This window comes from Trichechus manatus, unplaced genomic scaffold (genome assembly GCF_000243295.1).
Source record: "Trichechus manatus latirostris isolate Lorelei unplaced genomic scaffold, TriManLat1.0 scaffold00032, whole genome shotgun sequence".
NCBI lineage: Eukaryota > Metazoa > Chordata > Mammalia > Sirenia > Trichechidae > Trichechus > Trichechus manatus.
The window spans coordinates 2,725,389-2,748,573 of NW_004443968.1; the positions used below are offsets into that span (position 1 = coordinate 2,725,389).

The window sequence follows — 23,185 nt, forward strand, 5'->3', positions numbered from 1 at the left end:
ACCAGTGGAGTATCTTAGATGGCTGCTCACAGGCTTTTAAGACCCCAGACACTACTCACCAAGGTAGAATGTAAAGCATTGTCTTTATAAGCTGTGTCATGCCAATTGAGCTAGATGTTCCCTGAGACCATGGTCCCCAGAGCCCCACTGAGGGATATTTCATTCAGGCAGTGCTAAAGTCTGATGAAATATACAGCATAGCTCTGTAGAGGGTAAAATACTTTCAATTTTAAATAAAAACCAAAATCAAACTCGTTGCCGTCAAGTCGATTCCAACTCATAGCGACCCTACAGGACAGAGTAGAACAGCCTAATAGAGTTTCTAAGGAGCAGACGGTGGGTTTAAACTGCTGACCTTTTGGTTAGCAGCCAAACGCTTAACCACTGTGCCATCAGGGTCCTCAATCTTAAGTAGTACTGGATAAATATGTTCAATTCTATTTAAACTGTTTTTCTAGACTTTCAACTGATAAAACTACCTTCCTACTGATGCACTGTTTCTTTAAATAAAACCTATCTAAAAATTATTCTTTTAATATGTAAATACCATTCATATGACTGCAATCTAGTCTACCATCGGCCTTGGAACCAATACATATCTAAGTTCCAGATGAGATGATGTAACACTCATCTCTTCTATCAGGTGTTGATTTTATCAAGCTATTAAAAGTGTTAGCCACCCATCACTGGCACCTACAAATAATATGTGATAAGTGATATGGTTAGAGGTCAGTGCCCAATGTTATGGGAGCACTGGAGTTCTGGGAAGGACTGACTCACATACGTGACACTGGAAAGTCTCTCAGGGTTAAAAAAGTATCCCACTATCAGAATAGGAGACGAGAAGTTTAGGTAGACACATCTATCTTTAGAAAGAGAACAAATGGCATGATCCAGAAATGAGAAGTTTCACATGGCTAGATTTCCAAGTGTTGCACAAAATGGACTTTTCTCCAGGTACTTGGAAAGAAGTCCAGGATCCTATGCCTGGAAGCAACCACATCAAATATAATTTGGAAGGATAAACTCTGCCACTAAAGTGGGAAAATAAATTGGAGGGTAAAAGTAATAGGAAGCAAAGAGCTAAATTAAAAATCCACAGAGACAGTTCAAGCAACACCACAAGAGCTTAAACTAAACTATCTTCAAAAACAAGAGCAAAAAAAAAAGAATTAAGATATTTAGAGGAAATAAAGGAATTAGGCATGAGATTACTAATTATTTCTGTAAGGAAAGTTTCAGTAAGTAGAAATAAAAATCAGGCAATTATGTAAAGATAAAATGAAAATAATGGGCATAATTATTCCTTAGAAAAACTAAGCACTAAAGGGAAAATCTGATGGCTACTAGAACAAACCTGTTGCCATCGAGTTGATTCCAACTCATAACAACCCTACAGGACGGAGAACAACTGCCCCACTGGGTTTCCAGCGAGTGGCTGGTGGATTCGAACTGCAGACCTTTTGGTTAGCGGCCGAGCTCTTAACCACTGTGCCACCAGGGCTCCTAGAATGGTTCATACAGATAAGGGGGGAAATGTTCATGTTTAAGGCAAAAGGGAAGGAACTAACATTAGGGGTGGAGCTGAATATTCTAGAAAGGAGTTAAGTGCAGAAGTAGTCACTTAAAGATCAGAAATAGATGGTATCAAAAGCGTAAAAAGAAAGTACAACTTTATAAGATCTAGTTAGCAGAAGCACAAATAGATATGAAAATGTATTAAATTGGAAAACTGAGGTTTTCAGAAGTTACATGAACTTAGCCACAGTAATAGAAGCAACAGATCAAAAAAGGGTGAGAAGCTAAGCTATAAAACAAAGGGGGTGGGGTGGTCAGCTGAAAGTCATTTTGAGAATTTTGGCAAAAATGAACACAGGAACTGACTAAATGATTGCCAAGCGACTGCGAGTCTGCATGAATCAGTAGAGAAATGATTGATATGGATTTAGGACCTGGTAGAGGTTACAGGAATAGGAAAATGCAGGATAACTAAGTGGCTGATCAAAACAAAGAAAGCACCAAAGCAGACAAAGTTCGAGAGAAGAAACCTGAAGAATAATCATTGCCAACTCAAGGTCAGGAGAGGGAAAATGTCATGAGATTAAAAATCAGGATTACCATTCTGGCAATGTGAGAGAGAGAGGTCTAAAAAGTTAAGAAAAGGTCAGAAGAAATAACTCACATGGATGACTGACAGACCCAAGTTGGGTTTTTAAAACATGGTTACTTCAAATAGGTCCTTTAAGAGGAGAGAGTACTGTCTAGATTTATTCCAGGAGAGAAATTCTTCCATATAATTCCAAAGCAGACGTAAGCAGCCTAAAACAATTACGAATAAACAAGGAGAACTTCTTCCCATAGACCAAGTCTATCCCAGGTTGATTACACGGGCTATTCTGGCCTTTATCTGGCTTTATGACATAGCTCCAGCCCTTAGAGACACAGTAAACTGGTCTGAAAGTAACAAAAGGAGACCTATGCTAAGTTTGAAATGAAAATAACAGAAGGATTCGGTATGAAAGCGGCTAAAGAATAAGGTCACTTACTGATATTTAGTATAGGTTTATTGATTGAATCATATGAAATCACTGATATTTAACTGTTTTGATCTACAAAATGGTAATTTCATAGAGCTCAAATGTATAATTCACAAACAGAATTATAAAGAAATTAAAACGAGAGAAAAGGGACCGTAAAACACAATTATCAACAACTACGATTGGAACTCAAGCATACCGTTGTTAGTTGATGTCAAGTCATTTCTAACTCAGAGTAGAACAGCTCCATGGGGTTGTTAAGACTGACCTTTTGAAAGCAGATCACCAGGCCTGTCTTTCAAGGAGCCTCTGGGTAGGTTCTATCCACCAACCTTTTGGCTAGTAGTTGAGCACTTAACCGTTTGTGCTGCCCAAAAATTCAAGCATATGGATGTTCAAATTTAATTGTTCAGAGAATTAGTTTGGTTTGCCAGCATCAATGTTTAGCAGCACACAATACATCCCTAATCTCTTCAAAGTAAAAAGCACAAGCAGAAATTTTTACTACTTCCCAACTCAGGAGAAATAAGAAATTTAATGTAATTTAAAACTAAGGTCAAAAAGCATAAATCCTCAACAAAATGTCCTAACACTTTCTAACTTTCTTAAGGATTACGTGAAGTTGGCAAAATTATGTTCAAAAACAGCAGCTCCTGTCTTTCTGGTGAACATGATGGTATAAGGTAGTTTTTGGAATTTGATTAAATTTAGAAATAAACTTACTAGAAAATATTTTCCCCAATATAAATTAATATGGCAAAATACAATACCAAAAACAAATAAGAGGATAAGGTTAGTACTTTTATTTTTTTTTAACAAGAATAGACACCATTCTAATATACTTCACAAAGCATTTTCACTCATAGGTGTTGAAATTAATAGTTGTTTATTTTAAAAGATAATTTTCCACAACTACAGGAGATTGAATAAATTATGGAATATCTCATATAAAGCAATACCATACAGTCATTAAAATATTGCTGAAAATGAAATATTTTTAAAGATTTTAACAAGCCACTTCACCTCTAGGCAAGATATCCATAAATGTTTCATTATAGTTCTGAAAAGTACTAACAAAAGGTTCCATAGAAGAAGGCTTTCTTAACTTCTACCACTATTACTTCAGTGCACTGTAGGTTTCTGACATTTTAGAAAATATTCCTACTGGTCTATATACAAAGAAACTAATAAATTAAAAGACATATGTTTGAAATTTACAAATCTTCTTCAAACCAATTCCTACTTATTATTCAACCTTCACTTCCTCTATAAAGCCTTTCTTAAATTTCTAGCTTCTACTAAAAAACATACATAATTCCAAAATACCCTTTTTCACATTCAACTGTGACCACTAATTTAGGAGTCTTTCCTCCACTAAAACTGTATTTTATCTCATTTCTTCAGCCGAACCCCACTCCCAGTAAAGTGCTCGGCACAACAGATTTTCAATACAAGCTGAATAAGTATTTACCTTTTAGAAGAAAGAAAAGGATAAAGCATAAATTTGCCCACTAAACTATAATCAGGTTCCTACTGTGTCAAGCAAGCACTGAATCTTAGCATAAAGAAGGAAAGTATTCACTTTAAGATCAAAAGACAATATATTCTGCTTTCTACATGTCTCAGAGAAAGGTATTATCTACTTTTCCAAGACAATTCTCTTGATTTAATTTAATAGGTATGTATGTTACAAATACTCTTTTAAATAAGGTAAAATTACACATTGAAAAGAATAATAAAGCTTCATTAAATAATTTCAAAACACAAATTTAAGTTTAACTCTGAATTTTTAAGATGTACAAAAAAAGAAGGAAATTTAATGTGCATCCCTACCCAAAACCAAAAACCAAACGCAGTGCCACCAAGTCAATTCCGACTCAGAGCGACCCTGTAGTACAGAGCAGAACTGTCCCATGGGGTTTCCAAGGCTGTAATCTTTATGGAACCAGACTGGTGCAAACGGTTAACACACATGACTGCTAATCAAAAAATCAAAAAGCTGGAGTCCACCCAGAAGCACATCGGAAGAAAGGCTTGGCAATCAACTTCAGAAAAATCAGCCATGGAAAACACTATGCAGCACAGTTCTACTCTGGCACATATGAGATTGCTATGAGATGGAACCTACTCAATGGCAACTTGTATTTTTTTTTTAATTGTGCTTTAAGTGAAAGTTTACAGTTCAAGTCAGTTTCTCATAAAAAAAATTTACACACACATTGCTATGTGGCCCTAGCTGCTCTCCCTATAATCTGACAGGACACTCCTCCTTTCTACCACAGATTTCCCGTGTCTATTGAATCAGCTCCTGTCACTTTTTGCCTTCTCATCTCGCCTCCAGACAGGAGCTGCCCATTCAGTCTCCTGTGTCTACTTGAGCTAAGAAGCACTCTTTAGGAGTATCAATTTATGTCCCATAGTCCAGTCTAATCTTTGTCTGAACAGTTGGCTTCGGGAATGGTTTCAGTTCTGGGCTAATGGAGAGTTGGGGGGCCATGTCTTCCGAGGTTCCTCCATTCTCACTCAGACCACTAAGTCTGGTCTTTTTACTAGCATTTGAGTTCTGCACCCCATTTTTTTTGGGCTCTGTCAGGGACTCTCTGTTATGTTCCCTGTCAGGGCAATCATTGGTGATAGCCAGACACCATCTAGTTCTTCTGGTCTCAGGCTGATGGAGTCTCTGGTTTATGTGACCCTTTCTGTCTCTTGGGCTCATATTTTCCTTGTGTCTTTGGGATTCTTCATTCTCCTTTCCTCCAGGTGGGTTGAGACCAATTGATGTCTCTTAATATGGACGCTTACTAGCTTTTAACACCCCAGACGCCACTTACCAAAGTAGGATGCAGAACATTCTTCAGAAACTTTGTTATGCCAATTGATCTAGATGTCCCCTGAAAGCATGGTCCCCGCCCCTCGACGTGTTTGGTCGTATTCAGGATTGGTTTAGTCCAGCTGTGCCGACTTCCTCCATATTGTGTGTTGTCCTTCCCTTCACCTAAGATAATTCTTATCTACTATCTAGTTATTGAATAACCCTCTCCCTCCCTCCCGACCCTCATAACCATCAACGAATGTTTTCTTCAGTGTTTAAGTCTTCTCTTGAGTTCTTACAATAGTAGTCTCATACAATATTTGTCCTTTTGCAACTAATTTCACTCTGCACACCTTCCAGATTCATATGTGTTATGAGATGTTTCACAGATTCATCATTCTTTATCATTGCATAGTATTACATTGTGTGAATATACCATAATTTGTTGATCCATTCGTCCATTGACAGGCACCTAGGTTGTTTCCATCTTTTTGCTATTGTGAACAGTGCTGCAATGAACACAGGTGTGCATACACTTATTTGTGTGATGGCTCTTATTTCTCTAGGATATATTCCAAGGAGTGAGACTGCTGGATCATATGGTACTTCTATTTCTAGCTTTTTAAGGAAGCACCAAATCAATTTCCAAAGTGGTTGTACCATTTTACATTCCCACCAACAGTGTATAAGTGTTTCAGTCTCTCCACAACCTCTCCAACATTTATTATTTCTATTTTTTGGATTAATGCTAGCCTCGTTAGGGTGAGGTAGTATCTCACTGTAGTTGTGATTTGCATGTCTCTAATGGCTAATAATCATGAGCATTTCCTCATGTATCTGGTAAATGCCTGAATGTCTTCTTTAGTGAAGTGTCTGTTCATATCCTTTGCCCATTTTTTAATTGGGTTGTCATTTTGTTGTTGAGGTTTTGCAGTATCTTGTACATTTTAGAGATTAGACGCTGATCAGATTTCTCGTACTCAAAATTTTTTTCCCAGTCTGTAGGTTGTCTTTTACTCTTCTCGTGAAAACTTTTGATGAGCATATGTGTTTGATTTTTAGGAGCTCCCAGTTATCTAGTTTCTCTTCTGGTGTTTGTGCATTGTTACTTAGGTTCGTATTTTGTTTATGCTGTGTATTAGGGCTCTTAGTGTTGTCCCTGTTTTTTCTTCCATGATCTTTATCATTTTTGATTTTGTATTTAGGTCTTTGATCCATTTTCAGTTAGTTTTTGTGCATGGTGTGAGGTACGGGTCTTGTTTCAGTTTTTTACAGATGGATATCCAGTTATGCCAACACCATTTGTTAAAGAGACAGTCTTTTCTCCAATTAATGGACTTTGAGCCTTTGTCAAATGACACCTGCTCGTAGGTGGATGAATTTACATCTGGATTTTCAATTCTGTTCCATTGGTCTATATATCTGTTGTTGTACCACTACCAACATGTTTTGACTACTGTGGCGGTATAATATGTTCTAAAAACAGGTGGTGTGAGGCCTTCCACTTTGTTGTTGTTCTTGAGTAATGCTTTACTTATCCAGGGCCTCTTCCCTTTCCATACGAAGTTGGTGATTTGTTTCTCCATCTCATTAAAAATTCCCATTGCAATCTGGATCGGGATTGCATTGTATCTATAAATTGCTTTGGGTAGAATAGACATTTTCACAATGTTGAGTCTTCCTATCCATGAGCAAGTTATGTTTTCACACTAATGCAGGTCTCTTTTGGTTTCTTGAAGTAGCGTCTTGTAGTTTTCTTTGTATAGGTGTTTTATGTCTCTGGATAGATTTATTCCTAAGTATTTTATCTTCTTGGGGGCTACTGTAAATGGTATAATTTGGTGATTTCCTCTTTGAAGTTCTCTTTGTTGGTGTAGAGGAATCCAACTGATTTTTGTATGTTTATCTTGTATCCTGAAACTTTGCTGAAATCTTCTATTAGTTCCAGTAGTTTTCTTGTGGATTCTTAGAGGTTTTCTGTGTATAAGATCATATCATCTGCAAATAGAGATACTTTTTACTTCTTCCTTACCAATTGGATGCCCTTTATTTCTTTTTCTAGCCTAACTGCCCTGGCTGGGACCTCCAACACAATGTTGAATAAAAGTGGTGACAAACGGCTTCCTTGTCTGGTTCCCATTCTCAAGGGGAATGCTTTCAAACTTTCTCCATTTAGAATGATGTTGGCTGTTGGCTTTGTATAAATACCCTTAACTACATTGAGGAAGTTCCCTCCTATTTCTATTTTGCTGAGAGTTTTTATCATGAATCGGTGTTGGACTTTGTCAAATGTCTTTTCTGCATCAGTAGATAATATCATGTGGTTCTTGTCCTTTGTTTTACTTATGTGATGGACTATATTGACTTTTTCTAATGTTGAACCATCACTGCATATCTGGCATGCATCCCACTTGGTCATGATGAATTACTATTTTTGATATGTTCTTGAATTCTACTGGCTAGAATTTGGTTGAGGATTTTTGCATCTATGTTCATGAGGGATATTGGGTAATTTTCTTTTTTAGTGGTGTCTTTACCTGGTTTTGGTATCAGGGTTATACTGCATTCAAAGAATGAGTTTGGGAGTATTCCATCCTTTTCTGTGGTCTGAAATACCTTTAGTAGTAGTGGTGTTAACTCTTCTCTGCAAGTTTGGAAGAATTCTCCAGTGAAACCATCTGGACCTGGGCTTTTTTTGTTGGGAGTTTTTTAATTACCTTTTCAGTCTCTTCTTTTGTTATAGGTTTATTTAGTTGTCTACCACTGTTTGAGCTAGTTTACGTAGGCAATGCGTTTCTAGAAATTTGTCCATTTCTCCAGGTTTTCAGATTTCTCCAGGTTTTCAGATTTGTTAAGAGTACAATTTTTCACAGTATCCTGTTATGATTCTTTTAATTTCACTTGGTTCTGTTGTGATGTCGCCCATCTCATTTCTTATTCAGGTTATTTGCTTCCTCTCCTGTTTTCCTTTTGTCAGTTTGGCCAAAAGTTTATTAATTTTGTTGATCTTTTCAAAGAACCAAGATTTGCTTTTGTCAACTCTTTCAATTTTTATTCTATTTTTTATTTCATTTAATTCTGCTCTTTTATTATTTGCTTTCTTCTAGTGTCTGAGGGCTTCTTTCACTGCTCTCTCTTTGTTCGAGTTGTAGGTTTAATATTTTGATTTTGACCCTTTCTGCTTTCTGGATGTATACGTTTATTGCTATAAACTGACCTCTAAGCAGTGCTTTTCCTGTGTCCCAAAGGTTCTGGTAGGATGTGTTTTCATTCTCATTTGATTTTGTGAATTTCTTTATTCCATCCTTAATTTCTCCTATAACCCAGTAGTTTTTGAACAAGGTGTTGTTCAGTTTCCATGTGTTTGATTTTTTTTTTTCTCTTTCTGTTATTGATTTCTTCTTTTATGGCTTTACGGTCAGAAAAATTGTTTTGTAATACTTCGATGCTTTGGATCCTGTTAAGGCTTATTTACAGCCTAATATGTGGTCTCTTCTGGAGAATGTTCCATGTGTGTTGGAAAGTATACTTGGCTGCTGTTGGGTGGAGTGTTCTTTATATGTCTATGAGGTCAAGTTGGTTGATTGCGGCATTTAAATTTTCCATGTCTTTATTGAGCTTCTTTCTGGATGTTCTCTCCTTCACTGAAAGTGGTGGGTTGAAGTCTCCTACTACTATTGTGGAGCTGTCTATCTCTCTTTTCAATGCTGTTAGAGTTTGTTTTACATATTTTGGAGCCCTGTCATTGGGTGCATAAATATTTATTATGGTTACGTCCTCCTGGTTTACTGACCCTTTAATCACTATATAGTGTCCTTCCTTATTCTTTGTGGTGGATTTTACTTTAAAGTCTATTTTGTCAGAGATTTATATCGCCACTCCTGCTCTTCTTGAGTGTTGTTTGCTTGATATATTTTTTTCCATCCTTTGAGTTTTAGTTTGTGTTTTCAAGTCTAAGGCGTTTCTCCTGTAGACAGCATATAGATGGATCATGTTTTTTAATCCATTCTGCCGTTCTCTGTCTCTTTATTGGTGGATTCAGTTTATTTATGTTCAGAGTAATTACTGATAGAAATGTGTTTAGTGCTGTCATTTTGATGTCTTTTTTGTGTTTTTTGAGTTTCTTTCTTCCACTTAATTTTCTGTGCTGAGTCATTTTTATGTATTTTCATCTTCTTCATTGTTGTTGATTTTGTATTTGCTGAGTCTTTACAATTTTGTTTTTTATTCTGATGTGTACGATCGTTAATTACCTTTGTGGTTACCGCAACATTTACCCCTATTTTTCTAAGTTTAAACCAATCTTTTATTTCTTTATATTGCCTTGACTTCCTCTCCATATGAAAGACCTATGATTACATTTTTTGGTCCCTCTTTTTTTGTTTTAGTGTTGTCACCTTTTACATATTGATATCTCTGTTTCCCTATTTACAGCATTTTAGCTTTGGTTTTCTCACTTCCCTGTCTGGATTGATATCTGGTTGCTCTGTCCTGTGTTCTAGTCTTAGGTTGTTATCCAATGTTATTGATTTTCTAACCAGAGGACTCCCTTTAGTATTTCTAAAATTTTGGTTTGGTTTTTGCAAATTCCCTAAACTTCTGGTTATCTGGAAATGCCCTAATTTTGCCATCCTATTTGAGAGACAGTTTTGCTGGACATATAATTCTTGTTAGGCAATTTTTTTCCTTCAAGGCTTTATATGTGTGTCATCCCATTGCCTTCTTGCCTACGTGGTTTCTGCTGAGTAGTCCGAGCTTAGTCTTATTGACTCTCCTTTGTAGATGACCTTTCTTTTATCTCTAGCCGCTCTTAAAATTCTTTTTATCTTTGGTTTTGACAAGTTTTATTATGTCTTGGTGACATTCTTTTGAGATCTACCTTATGTGGGGTTTGATGAGCACCTTGGATAGATATCCTCATCTTTCATGATATCAGGGAAGTTTTTTGCCACCAATCTTCAACAATTCTCTCTGTATTTTCTGTTATCTTCCACTGCCCACCGCCTCCCCACCCCACCCCGGTTCAGGTGCTACAATAACTCGTAGGTTATTCCTCTTGATAAGAGTCCCACATAATTCGTATAGTTTCTTCATTTTTTTTTAAATTCTTTTATCTGATTTTTCTTCAAATAGGTTGGCGTCAAGTGCTTTATTTTCAATCTCACTAATTCTGACTTCTACTGCCTCAATTCTGCTCCTATAACTTTCTACTGAGTTGCCTAATTCTGAAATTTCATTGTTAATCTTCTGGATTTCTGTTTGCTGTCTCTCTATGGATTCTTGCAGCCTGTTAAATTTTTTATTGTGCTCTCCCATAATCTTAAGTTCCTCTGTTGCTTTGCCTGTGTGTTCTCTGTTTTGTCTGATCTATTTCCTGATCTCTTGAAGAGTTCTTTATGTTAATCTTTTATATTCTGCCTCCGGTAATTCCAAGAAGTTCTCTTCCTCCAGAAAATTTCTTGATTCTTTGTTTTGGGAGCTTGCTGAAGCCATCATGGTCTTCCTCTTTATGTGATTTGATATTGACTGTTATCTCTGAGCCATCAGTAAGTTATTATATTTATTTATTTTATGTTTGCTTACTGTGTCCTAGCTTTTTGTTTTGTTTTGGTTTGATACGCCCAAATAGGCTGTTCGTGTGAGCTAGTTTGATTATCAGTGCCTTTGAAGCTCTAACGTCTTGTCACTAGGTTGTTAGATGTTACCTGGTATGTGAGCCCAGGGGTCCATTTACTTTTCTTGTAACGATTCAGCTCAGGTGTCTGGAGAGTTGGTTACCAACTGTGTGGTGCAGGCTCTCACCTACAGTCCTAGATGGGCAGGGGTGACTGCAGTAGGCACAGGCATCCGGCTGCAGTAGGGAGGCACGTGCTGAGCAAGGCAGGGGACTGACAGCTGCCCCTGAGTGTCTGGGAGGAAAGTTTGTGGCTGTTCCCTAGAGTGCGTACGTGGGAGGGTTTTGCAGCTGGACTATGGGCACCCAGCGCTGTTGGCTGTAAGGACTGGGAGGCACCACTTATTCTTGGACCCGTCGCAGATGGCTAGGTCGCATGGATGGAGCCACCAGTCTTCAGGCCACTGATGTGGGTAAGTCAGGACCCTGCTTAATGGGCAGAGAGGTATCAAATGACAGTAACCTGCCACTCCACCATACAGCTGATACAGTGAAGTTAGGCTTCAGGTATATACCCTGTTGTACTGTGCTAATGAGGGCCTACACTGTTGAAATGGGCCCACACAGGTCTATGCAGGGGTGAAAGGCATTCAAAGTCGATGGACCCCTTATGCCTGTGCCTAGGCAAAGGAGTTGTGCCTGCCCTGGGTTCCTGGCTTAGGGTAGCTGGCAGATTATTTTTTTCTGTTTGTTAATCTGTTCCATCTTCAAGGCTGGGAGAATGGCTCGGGGAGCGTTACAGGTCCTACTTCCAGCCCAGGGTACGCGGCAATCGCTGAAGCAGACCCGAGACCTGGTGCAGAGCTGGGAGGAAGCAGGTAAATCGAAGAGAGTTTCTTCCCAAATGAGGTGTTTTTTGATCCACATGGTAGGTTAAACGCACGTACTTATCTTTTGCTGACTGGGCACTGCTTTTCACTGGCTCTGGAGGTCTGAGCAGACTCTCCGCCGCTCGGTCTCTCCCAACATGGAAAACGCATCCCGAACACCACCACTTGCCTCACTGCGCACACGAGCCAATCCAGCCCACAGGGTGCCGGCTCCCCCTGGGTCAGTTCTGGTAACTCTCGCTACTTCTGAACTGTCTCTCCCTCCCGCACCGTTTAGTTTGATTCCTCAACTTTGCCTTTGATGTTCAGGGCTCCTAGACTTTCATATATATAATCGATTCACTTGTTTTTTCAGATCTTTGTTGCAAGAGAGACCACTGGAAGCGTCTGACTACTCTGCCATCTTGGCCCTGCCTCTGTTTTTAATGTTAAAATAAATTGTGTAGATGGACACACTTGCTGTAATTATTTCAATCAGTAAAATAATTAAACACATTAGGATCTAAGTAATTCTGTCACTAACTAGCTAACAACAATTAGACAAGTCCTCTCTGGGACTCATTCCTTATTTACAAAATGACAAGAGTTGGCAAAGGATCTCTAAAATCTCAAGCAGATCTTATTGTCTATGACTGCAATATTTTAATTAAATACACAATAGATCTTTGGCATTCACAGATTTACCATTTCTAAACCACCATCAAAACCTGTGATGTGTAGTTATTGCTAATGGGAATGAATAATAATCCTTTCCTCATATGGACTAAATGAGCTAATATTAATCCAGGAATATCACAGCTGATGTCACATGGATCCTGGCTGAAAGCAGAAAATACCAGAAAGATGTTTACTGGTGTTTTATTGATTATTCAAAGGCTTTCAACTGTGCAGATCATAACAAATTATGGATAACATTGCAAAGAATGGGAATTCCAGAACACTTAATTGTGCGCATGAGGAATCTGTACATAGATCAAGAGGCAGTTGTTTGAACAGAACAAGGGGATACTGCGTGGTTTAAAGTCAGGAAAGGTGTGCATCAGGGTTGTATCATTTCACCATACCTATTCAATCTGTATGCTGAGCAAAAAATCCGAGAAGCTGAACTACATGAAGAACGTGGGATCAAGATTGGAGGAAGACTCATTAATAACCTGTGTTATGTAGATGACACAGCCTTGCTTGCTGAAAGTGAAGAGGACTGGAAGCACTTACTGATGAAGATCAAAGACCACAGCTTTCCATATGGATTATACCTCAAAGAAAACTAAAGTCCCCACAACTGGACCAATAAGCAGCATCATGATAAACGGAGAAAATACTGAAGTTGTCAAGGATTTCACTTTACTTGGATCCACAATCAACACCCACAGAAGCAGCAGTCAAGAAATTAAAAGACACAGTGCATTGGGCAAATCTGCTGCAAAAGACCTCTTTAAAGTGTTGAAAAGCAAAGATGTCACCTAGAAGACTAAGGTGTGTCTGACCCAAGCCATCATGTTTTCAACTGCCTCATATGCATGCAAAAGCTGGAAGATGAATAAGGAAGACGGAAGAATTGATGTCTTTGAATTGTGGTGTTGATGAAGAATATGAATATACCATGGACTGCCAAAAGAGCAAATAAATCTGTCTTGGAAGAAGTATAACTAGAATACTCCTTAGAAGCAAGGATGGCAAGACTACGTCTCACATACTTTGGACATGTTATCAGGAGAGGCTAGTTCCGGGAGAAGGACATCATGGTTGGTAAAGTAGGGGGTCAGTGAAAAGGAGGAAGACCCGTAAGGAGACGGACTGAGACAGTGGCTGTAACAATGGGCTCAAGCATAACGATTGTGAGGATGGCGCAAGCCTGGGCAAGTGTTTTGTTCTGTTGTACATAGGGTCACTATGTGGTGGAACTGACTCCACGGCACCTAACAACAATATTTACAAGAGACCTGAAGGGAAACCAGAGTTCCAAGTTAATGTAAAGCTACAGACCTGGCCCACTGGCCACTACTCTCATCAATTAGTGGTTTGTGGGAATTTCTCTCAGGAAAGACTTGTGAATGCCTATACTACAGTTTAAAAAAAAAAAAACTCTCTCAGATACCTGGCCAATTCTCCCTTCTTAAATGATTCATTTTCTTTAAAATCTGAAAATTTTCTTTTTAGTGGCTGTCATGGTTTGAATTATGTCCCCCCAAAAATGTGTGTATCAGTTTGGCTAGGCCATGACTCCTGGTACTGTGTGATTTCCCTATGTGTTGTAAACCTGCCTCTATGATGTTAATGAGGGAGGATGGGTGGCAGTTGTGTTAGTAAGGCAGGACCTGATCTACAAGACTGGATTGTGTCCTGAGGCAATCTCTTGAGATATAAAAGACAGAAGTGAGCAGTGAGACAGGGGGACCTCATACCATCAAGAAAGCAGTGCCAGGAGCAGAGCGCGTCCTTTGGACCGGGGTCCCTGCGCCGAGAAGCTCCTATTCTGGGAACATTGATGAGAAGGCTGAGAGAGAGAAAGCCTTCCCCTGGAGCTGACATCTTGAATTTGGACTTTCAGCCTACTTTGATAATGAGGAAATAAACTTCTCTTCATTAAAACCATCCACTTGTGGTGTTTCTGTTATAGCAGCACTAGAAGACTAAGACAGTGGCTGTCAAGAAAAAGAACTATGATGACGTTAAATGCTTATGATAGAATGATTAATTGGGCAGCTCTCTATATAAATCAAGAATAAGCACTCAATAAATGTTCGTTGAAATCAAATTAGAAAATAGTTTTAATCTTAAAGATTAAATTTAATCTTAAAAATCAACTTAAAAAGTCTCAAAGTTATGACCTACATTACTATAAATGTCTCCAAAGCTTTCTTATCTGTCCCTACTGATTAGAAAACATATTTTGTTGGCAATTATTTCTGATTACAGTTATCCAGATTATTTTCTACTTTCTCTCTTGTCTTAAAGAAAGACTTGTTCAACCTGAAACATCTGACCTACCCAGACAACTAAACTGTCTAAGAATAAATGATACAATGAGGTCTCATTGTCCTAAAGTTAATTGATCTAATGGGGAAAGAGGAAGGAGGAGTCAATAAGCATCACTTCAAACACAAGTAAAATTCTACTAATGAATTTAATCTCTAATAAAATCAAGATTTGAGAAAAAAAAGTCACTGTTTTTCTTTTGAGCAAGACTGAACCCCAAAACAAATGATTCTAGTTATGGAGTACTTAAACACATATCCCCAGAAACCATAAAGTGGAACCATTTTCTAATCCATTTACCCTCATTGTGAAAATGGCCAAAATCTTTTCAAATGATAATTATACTTAATAAACATTCAAGTTAATGAAGCTTGGCTTTGGTGGAACAGAATCCTCCAGTATGACTTTCCTAAAAGAAAGCAGGAAGCTATGACATTGCTTTTTCTAAGTGGATCATTGCACTGGGGCAAACAGAAACAATCATCAGGCGAAAGATAACAAAAATCAACTAAACACTATGTAAAGGGCAGACACAGATAACTATACGAAGAAATAAACAATTCAGATTAACATCTCAAAAGACTTCTATTACTTATCACAAAGATAAAAGTATTAAACCTAGCTAAGTAAGAAAAAACAGCCAGAGTCTAACACTGTCAAGTATTTAGGCATTAACTGTTGGCAGTCTACAATCATATAATAGGATGCAGAACAGCCTGTGGAAGTTCCTTCTTCCTAAGTAATTCCCATTAGTGGAGTAAAGCCTCCCTTTCTCTCTCCAGTGTCCCTTAGGATTTCTATCTCATCTCTTCTTCAAAATCCAAACCTCTCTACCTCTAACAATTTTTACTGCAAAAACCCATGATCATCAAGAGTTTGATCAATTTCCCCTAAAGGATCTTCAAGAAATTAGGGAGGGAAAGAGGGAGGCAGGGAGGGAAGAAAAGAGAGGAGGAAGGAAGAAGACTCTGCCCAATGTTCCTAGCAGTGAAAACCTTAAAATCCAAGGGAAGGCAAAGTACTCTATAACACATTCTCTTTTGCAAGGCAGGGAGGAAACAAAGCCCTAGCTGCAAGCAATAGGTAGTCAAAGTAGAAAAGAAAGGGAGAAAGCCAATCTTTAAAGCCCTATGAGCAAAAGAAATAGAATTACTGTGAGACAAGCTAGGAACAAATATGACATATTAAATGCTCATACCCATTGCCACTGACTCACAGTGATCCTGTAGGACAGAGGATAACTGCACCATAGGGTTTCCAAGGCCGTAAATCTTTATGAAGCAGACTGCCACATCTTTCTCCCGTGGAGCAGCTGGTGGGTTTGAACTGTCAGCCTTCTGGTTAGCAGCCAAGCTCCTTTTAACCACTGCACCACCAGGGCTTAGAACCAAAAACCGGTTGCCATCAAGTCGATTCCGACTCATAGCAACCCTATACGACAGAGGAGAACTGCCCCATAGAGTTTCCAAGGAGTGCCTGGCAGATTCGAACTGCCAAGTTTTTGGTCGCAGCCATAGATCTTAACCACTACGCCACCAGGGTTTCCAAGGCTTAGAACAGTACCAGATAAATATTAACTGCTCAATAAATATTATTATTACTGAGGACAAGTACAATTTAATTTTTTATTTACCATATAAACTTCTACTTAACCTTAAAGACCCAGTCTAACCAACCCTCCTCTGTGAGATCCTTCTTGAACTCCATATGAATTGAATATTCCTCCTCCTTTGTGCTCCCATTGTACATTCTACTAAACGTACTATATTTTGTTCATATGTCTATTTCTCCTCCTAGACTGAGTTCCTTGAAGGCTAAGCAAACACCATCTTACTCAGTATTTTATCCCTAGTGCCTTACATAAAGTTTGAAGCATAAATCCTCCATAAATGTTTCTCAAAAAACTAAAGTCTACACAGTTAAAATCAATAATACTCATGAATTCACATCAGAGTCATAGAATCTTAAGAGTCAAACTACAGGAGTCTTCTAGTTTAAGTGGACTTTCAATGTCATTTGTTTATATTTATAATCAGATACTAAGATTGTGAGTATCAATATCAAAGTACCACAAAAACAATTATTCCAGGGCATTTTTCTAAAATTTAAAGTTTATAGCTAAGATACAAAACATACTTAACCTACTTTGTTAACACAATTACTATGTCTGTTTTATGTAAATAAAAGATATAATGTAAAATCAGGATATTTTGAGTGAATGAGTTGTATTCTCTTGAGAAGTGTAACAACTCAAAAGACTAAAAATACGTGGCACAAAAATGCAATCTATTAAATAAAAGTTAATATTGCTATTATTGGGTTTTGTTTTTTTTTAACAAATTTCTATTATTTTTCTGTTCACTGGAAAGGCGATGTATAGCAGTTTACGGAAAGATTTATACAACTGAAAATAGTATGAATTTTGTGTCTGCTATTTAGATAGACTACTAATAATTAAAGGATATAATTCATAAATATGTACTGTAAGTACCAGGCAGAATATACATATTCATATATGAATTCAAATCTGTTCCACTGTCACTTCCTCACTGAGGCATTCCCTGAATGCTCTATCTAAAACAGCCACCCCAATTGTTTTCTATCTACTTACTCTGCTTTATCTTTCTTTGTAGCATTTACCACTACTGACATATTATGTATCTATCTCATTATTTGATTATAATCAGATTCTCCCAATAAAACAGAATCTTCGTAAGGGCAGAGACCGTCTGTTTTGTAAAAGGTATATCCTGGTTACTAAGAATAGTATCTGGCATATAGATTGTGCTTAATAAATACTCAGGGAATAATTAAACAAATACCCTTAAGGGCATAATTTCAAAAATATTTGCTTGGTGAAACAAATTTGCAATCATTTCAATCAAAACTAAGAGAATATTCATTTCACTAGGACTTTAAAGATTATTTTTTCTGTTAACTCAAACATAGGTTATATAGAAAGAGTAGGAAAGCAGTTTACAGATAAGTTTATTTCAGGGAAATTCTTTTAGGGCAAGTTGTGTTAATTCTTGACTTAGTAATATGGGCAAAACTCATGTCAAGACAATAATTAGTAACCTCTTAGAAATGAATACTTCAGAATATCTTCAAATTTTCTGTAATCAATTTAACTCACTTCAAGTCCCTACCCCAAAGCAAAGAACTAAATTTTTTTAAAAAATAGACCAAAGCTCAACCTATAAACCATCGTCTTAAGAACCAACCTTGAGTCAACCAAATGCTAGCCAAGAGAGCAGTCTATAACATTATTTCAACCAAGCCTCTTTAGGAAAGTAGTGAAGAAGAAAGAAAAGAAATTCAGAGAATTGGGAAAGAACCCGAATCTCTGTTACTTTGTGGTTAACTGATGAAACCATCCTTCAGACTGTACATGTCTGATTATCACTCAGCTAGCACAAGAACCTTCAATACCTCCATCAAAGTTTCTAACACAAGGATCTTCAAAATGTGGTTTAAGGGTCACCAGCTTCAGATTTAACTGAAGAACTTGTTAAAAATGAGATTCTGAAACTCCATCCCCAGGTGATCAGGCCCAGACAGGCATTTTTATCAAGCATCACAGATGATTCCTATGCAAACTGAAGTTTGAGAACTAATGTCCTAATTCACTTTTCAAACTCAGTTGAAATGTCACCTACATGACCACACCAACAACTCAAGTTAGAATGAATTTCTCTCCTCTATACTCTTTGAGCTTATTACATTTATTTCTCTTACAACATACCACATTAATCTTGGTTCCCAACACCCTTCCGTGACACCCCCACCCCTAAAAGAAAAAACTTTCTCATTAGCTCTGATTGATTAGGACAAAGGTTTGCAACCTATTCAATTTTTTACATTCCTAGTAAAAGTTACTATGGGATGCTACACAGATAAAGCAGGCCATGAGATACTTGCAATTTCAAGTGATAGTTCCAATCTACCTTTCTCCCACAGATCAGTCTGAATGATAGAAAGACTTCTATTGTATTACGGTTGGTCTGTAATTTTTAAAAATTGCAACAATAAAAAGTTTTATTCCTTTAGTAAATTTTCTACAGACTCCATTTTCACAATAACATGAAAGCAGAAAAACTAGAGTGAATACTCAGAATTTTTGGTGTGGATCATAATCCTGTTATCATTTAGTCACAATCTGAGAACGCTGTTACATGCACACGCATCTACTGAGTTTTGATCTACATAGTATGTCAGAGAATGAGACAGCAGATTGTGTATATAACTGATTAAAATGAAAATGAAATAAAGATGTCCCAAGAATTGCTTCCCATTCTGTAGCATTTAAGACAAAAGAAAAATACTTAGCCAAATATATGGACAAGCGTTCCAAGTATTACCAATGTGGTGTATGATTATACACACAAAAAAGGAAATTATAAAATAAATCAAACTTCAGAAACCAAAAAAGGAAAAACAGTGAAAATCAGACTAAATTTTAATTAGAAACATGGATCTATTCTGGAAAAAGTCCTGAGTAAAGTCATATAATCATAAACTAGAAGGTGTTTAATTCCCATCAAGACACACTTATCTAGGAGGAACTGGAACTCTTATCTAAATTGAGTGATTTTGCCAAATTCAAATAATGGGCAAAAACTGGGTCTTCTGAGTTCAAGTCTAGTACTCTTCTCATTATATATGAGGCCCATGCAGTGCAAAAGACATTCTCAATTCAACTAAGCTGATTCCTAAATTCAGCCCATGTTGATTCACTTCACTGAATGGTTAAACCCTTTCTTTTGAAGGAGTCAAAGCACTGACCACACAGGCATATACAAAGAAACATTATCAATTTCATAACTGGGAAAGCTAAAGTTGAGTTTAAGTAACTGACCCAGAAATATAAGCAATGCCACAAGGGACGGTCAGCTGTCTGGCCTCTGGTACTACGTAAGAGATGGTCTTTGACAAACAGCATGAGTTTACATTAGCTTAAAACTCCTTTTAAGGGGGAGAGGAGTTTTACTTCTAGTATTAAAACTCTTTTTAAGGGGGAGAGGAGTTTTACTTCTAGTATTAAAAAATACTGGGAAGAAGCTCACATTCAGCTCCTCTGTGACTATTATGAATTTAAGGATTTTAATTAAGCACTATCTTAAACTTTTCAGACCAAGAAGTCAAAAACTGAACTTAAAGGTAAGAAGTTTTCAGTTTCTGTAAAATGGGGGTGGGGGGCTACACTATTATCTTTGGTTCCTTCCAGTTCTACTATTCCCTGTCTATTCTCATTGATACAAAAGAAAAAAAAAAACCTTAATGAATACAAAGCGTATTATTCACTGAGGTTAAAAAAAAAAAGTACCCAAAGAGACATAGGTTTTCTGGTAGAGTGCATCAAGAACCATATTACCTTGAAATTCTTTCGTTTCACACCCAGTTAAGTCTCCGAAAGTCATTCAAATTTATTCATCACACACACAACAGCTGAACGGTGGCTATATGTGGCCCTGAAAAAACATGGCAAACTGAAGCTAAATTCCAAGGTGGAAGACTGCATATGAAGGTTTGAGACCTTTTATTTAGTCAAGCAACTGACAATGCTGACTTTTACCTGAGTCCTGTGATCCAGGGAAAACAGCAAAAGTTAAGAAATCCCCCCACTCTCCAGTGTTCTGGGAAACTGCTTACTGCAAAGAATCACCCTTCCCCATATGACTTAGCTAAGACTCGGATGCCCCCTTTGATTACCTATGACAAGCCAGATATAGATCCTCTAAATTCTTAATTTTTGCCTCATAAATGATTAGATGAACTGTTTGTCTCCACTGACCAAGTGGAACAAACTGCTTGTTAACCAAACTTGAGTTAAGATTCTCCTTTCCCCAAGCCTTTGGCCCACCCTCAGCCTGAGCCAGTATGCAGCCCCTCCTTAAGACTAGGATGGCCTCAGGGTAAAACATTCTCTGATCTACTGTCCGACCATCCACCCTTTCATCCCACTTCTCCACACCCGGTTCTTTCTAGCCCGGTTTACTCCTATTAAAGAAAAAGGTGCGCTGGCGGTGTAGTGGTCAAGCAACCAACCTGCTAACCAACCAAACGGTTGGTAATTCGAAGCCACCAGCCGATCCACAGGAGAAAGATGTGGCAGTCGCCTTCCGTAAAGACTGCAGCCTTGGGAACCCTGTGGGGCAGCTCTACTGTCCTATAGGGTGGCTAAGAGTCGGAATCGACTCGACGGCAACAGGTATTAAAGAAAAACCCTGTTGCCTAACCCCTTAAGATGCTTGCAGATATTATGGTCAGAGCAGTCTCCCTATTTCCTTAGCCCCCTTTGCGCCCCCCACCCCCTTGCACTGCAGTAACCGAAAAGTCTCTCCTTAGTAAGTCTGGATTTATTTTTGACATAATCTTTATAGTTCCCAAGGGGCTAGGTTTAATAGGTGAGCTGACTCTGCTACCTCTATACGTGACAGGTGTTGATCCTCTACAAGAAGGGAACCCGTTGCGTTCACCTGGAGAGGCTAAAAGCGTTTCTAAGATCTGGAGTTCCTGGTCACTGCCCTGTGACTGAGAAAGGGGAGAAGGTGACCTGCCAGGAAAGGTCAACTCTGGGACCACCCGGCGCCACGTGCCATACACAGTGAATGGGCCACGAACACGAGGGCTACCTACTCAGTACTCTCTGACAGATCCCCCCACCCCCGCGCCAGAGCATCGCAACCCAGGAGAACGGATGCTGCTTCCTCAGGGGGACGGCACTCCGGGGCAGATGGTGACTCCTGCCCTGCAATGACCGGCTCCCTTCACAGGACTGACCTCCCAGTTTCTCCCTCCCGACTATGGTTACTCCAAGCCTCACAAGACGACTCACCATGGCGCCAAAAACAGGTCGTGGACCAGACGCCCACGAGTAGTCGGAACCGACCGGGACCTCCCCTCCTCGTCATGCAGCTTCTCAAAGAAGTGAAGGAGACGGTCTTCCGGCTCTGCCGGAAGTTCTCTCCGCGCGGGACAGGAAGCCCCTCCCCCTTCTGAACGCAGACGACCCCACGCCACGCAGAGGTGAGGAGACGCAAGACGCCCTCTAAACCGACTTCCGTAGGCGCTAGGTCAAGGGCTGGGGGCGGTGTTGACCTTGAGAACGCGCGGGAGAGGCGCAGGCGCACCACAGGTAAGTGGGCGGGCAGTGCGCCCTTGAGCGCTTGCGAGGATGCTGAGGTAGGTGGGGTGGTTTCGGCAGAGCGCATCCTCCGTCTGAGAGGTGATGGAGGTACAGCTTGGTGGCTAGGGTAGGAGCAGACCCCAGACCTAGAGGATTTAGTGAGGGCGAAGACCACAGGCGGAGCTGGTGCTGAGGCAACATAATAATTGCCTCAGCTGAGCCACAGCTTTTCTCTTTTATCCTCTCGTTTTCCTGACCCGGGCAGTTCTTAGATACCTTCCCCAGCTCCACAGACCTGTCCCTCAGTCGACTTGTCCTTCTGTGGTTTCTGCTTCCTGCCTTAGTTGGTCCTTCTGCTCCACCTTTTACAGGAGAGTGGAGTCTGATCCTGAGAAGTTTCTTCACTTTTCACAGACACCAACTGAAGCCAGAAGGACATCTACGAAGAGCAGAGAAACCAGGAAGAGACTTCTGTTCATTTAGTATACCAATATAGACGGTTTTCTTTTCGTTCAAAAAAAAAAAAAAAATTAGCATCGGGTGGTAAGAAATGAAACACTAATATGTCTCTTAATTTGTGTTGTCTTTTCCAAAATCTGCACCCATCAACTCTTTCTGCCTTTTTATTTGGCTGTATGAGACAGTACTAGAGGCTGGCTTGGAATATACAGAGTACCTTCAACCTAGAAATTAATCTCACAACTTGGGGATCCTTATTTTAGTCGTGGCTATATCTGCAATTTCATCTATGGATTTCTTTTTGCTATGTATCGTATGCCTTAAAGCTGGAATTGGGGAGGGAAACTGGGAAGCTTCAGAAAAAGTTAAGAACGGCTGGGGAGGCAGGGGTGTTGTCTCACCTTCATATCAAAGTACCTGAAAAGCATAATATCTAAGCTGTAAATGGCCCAAAACACTGGTGAATCAGGGTTCTGAGACACCCAAAAGAAGCATATATAGGGCTGTTGCTTTATATTAGAAGGGGGGCTAGAGACTAGCGTATGAGTTATGTTATTTTTACTCTACATTTTGTTTTGTAAGAAGATGAATAGGTGGAAATAAGAGAAGAAATAGGTATCATAACTGACATAAACAGTTGCAGGTAGTTGGGAGTTGGGGAGTAGTTTGCTAAACACAAACTGCTGGGGATGAATCCAGAACTTCCCTAAGGGTCCTGTTCCTGCTGTACAGGGACAAGGTTGTAAATAGACAAGCCCCAGGGCA

The 23,185-nt window shown here is 38.9% G+C and overlaps 1 protein-coding gene across 5 annotated transcripts in view; it reads right to left on the reverse strand.

Moving 5' to 3' along the window:
* Positions 1-21,763, reverse strand: part of TMEM161B (transmembrane protein 161B) — a 77,379-nt gene extending 55,616 nt beyond the window's left edge. For 3 of the 5 annotated variants that reach the window (XM_023730080.1, XM_023730081.1, XM_023730082.1), the window contains exon 1: positions 21,671-21,763. In XM_023730080.1, coding sequence (XP_023585848.1) covers positions 21,671-21,673 — 3 coding nt within the window. In that variant the 5' untranslated portion in view covers positions 21,674-21,763. The remainder of the gene's footprint in view (positions 1-21,670) is intronic. The other 2 variants (XM_023730084.1, XM_023730085.1) reach the window with 1 other exon arrangement.
* Positions 21,764-23,185: the final 1,422 nt, after the last annotated feature.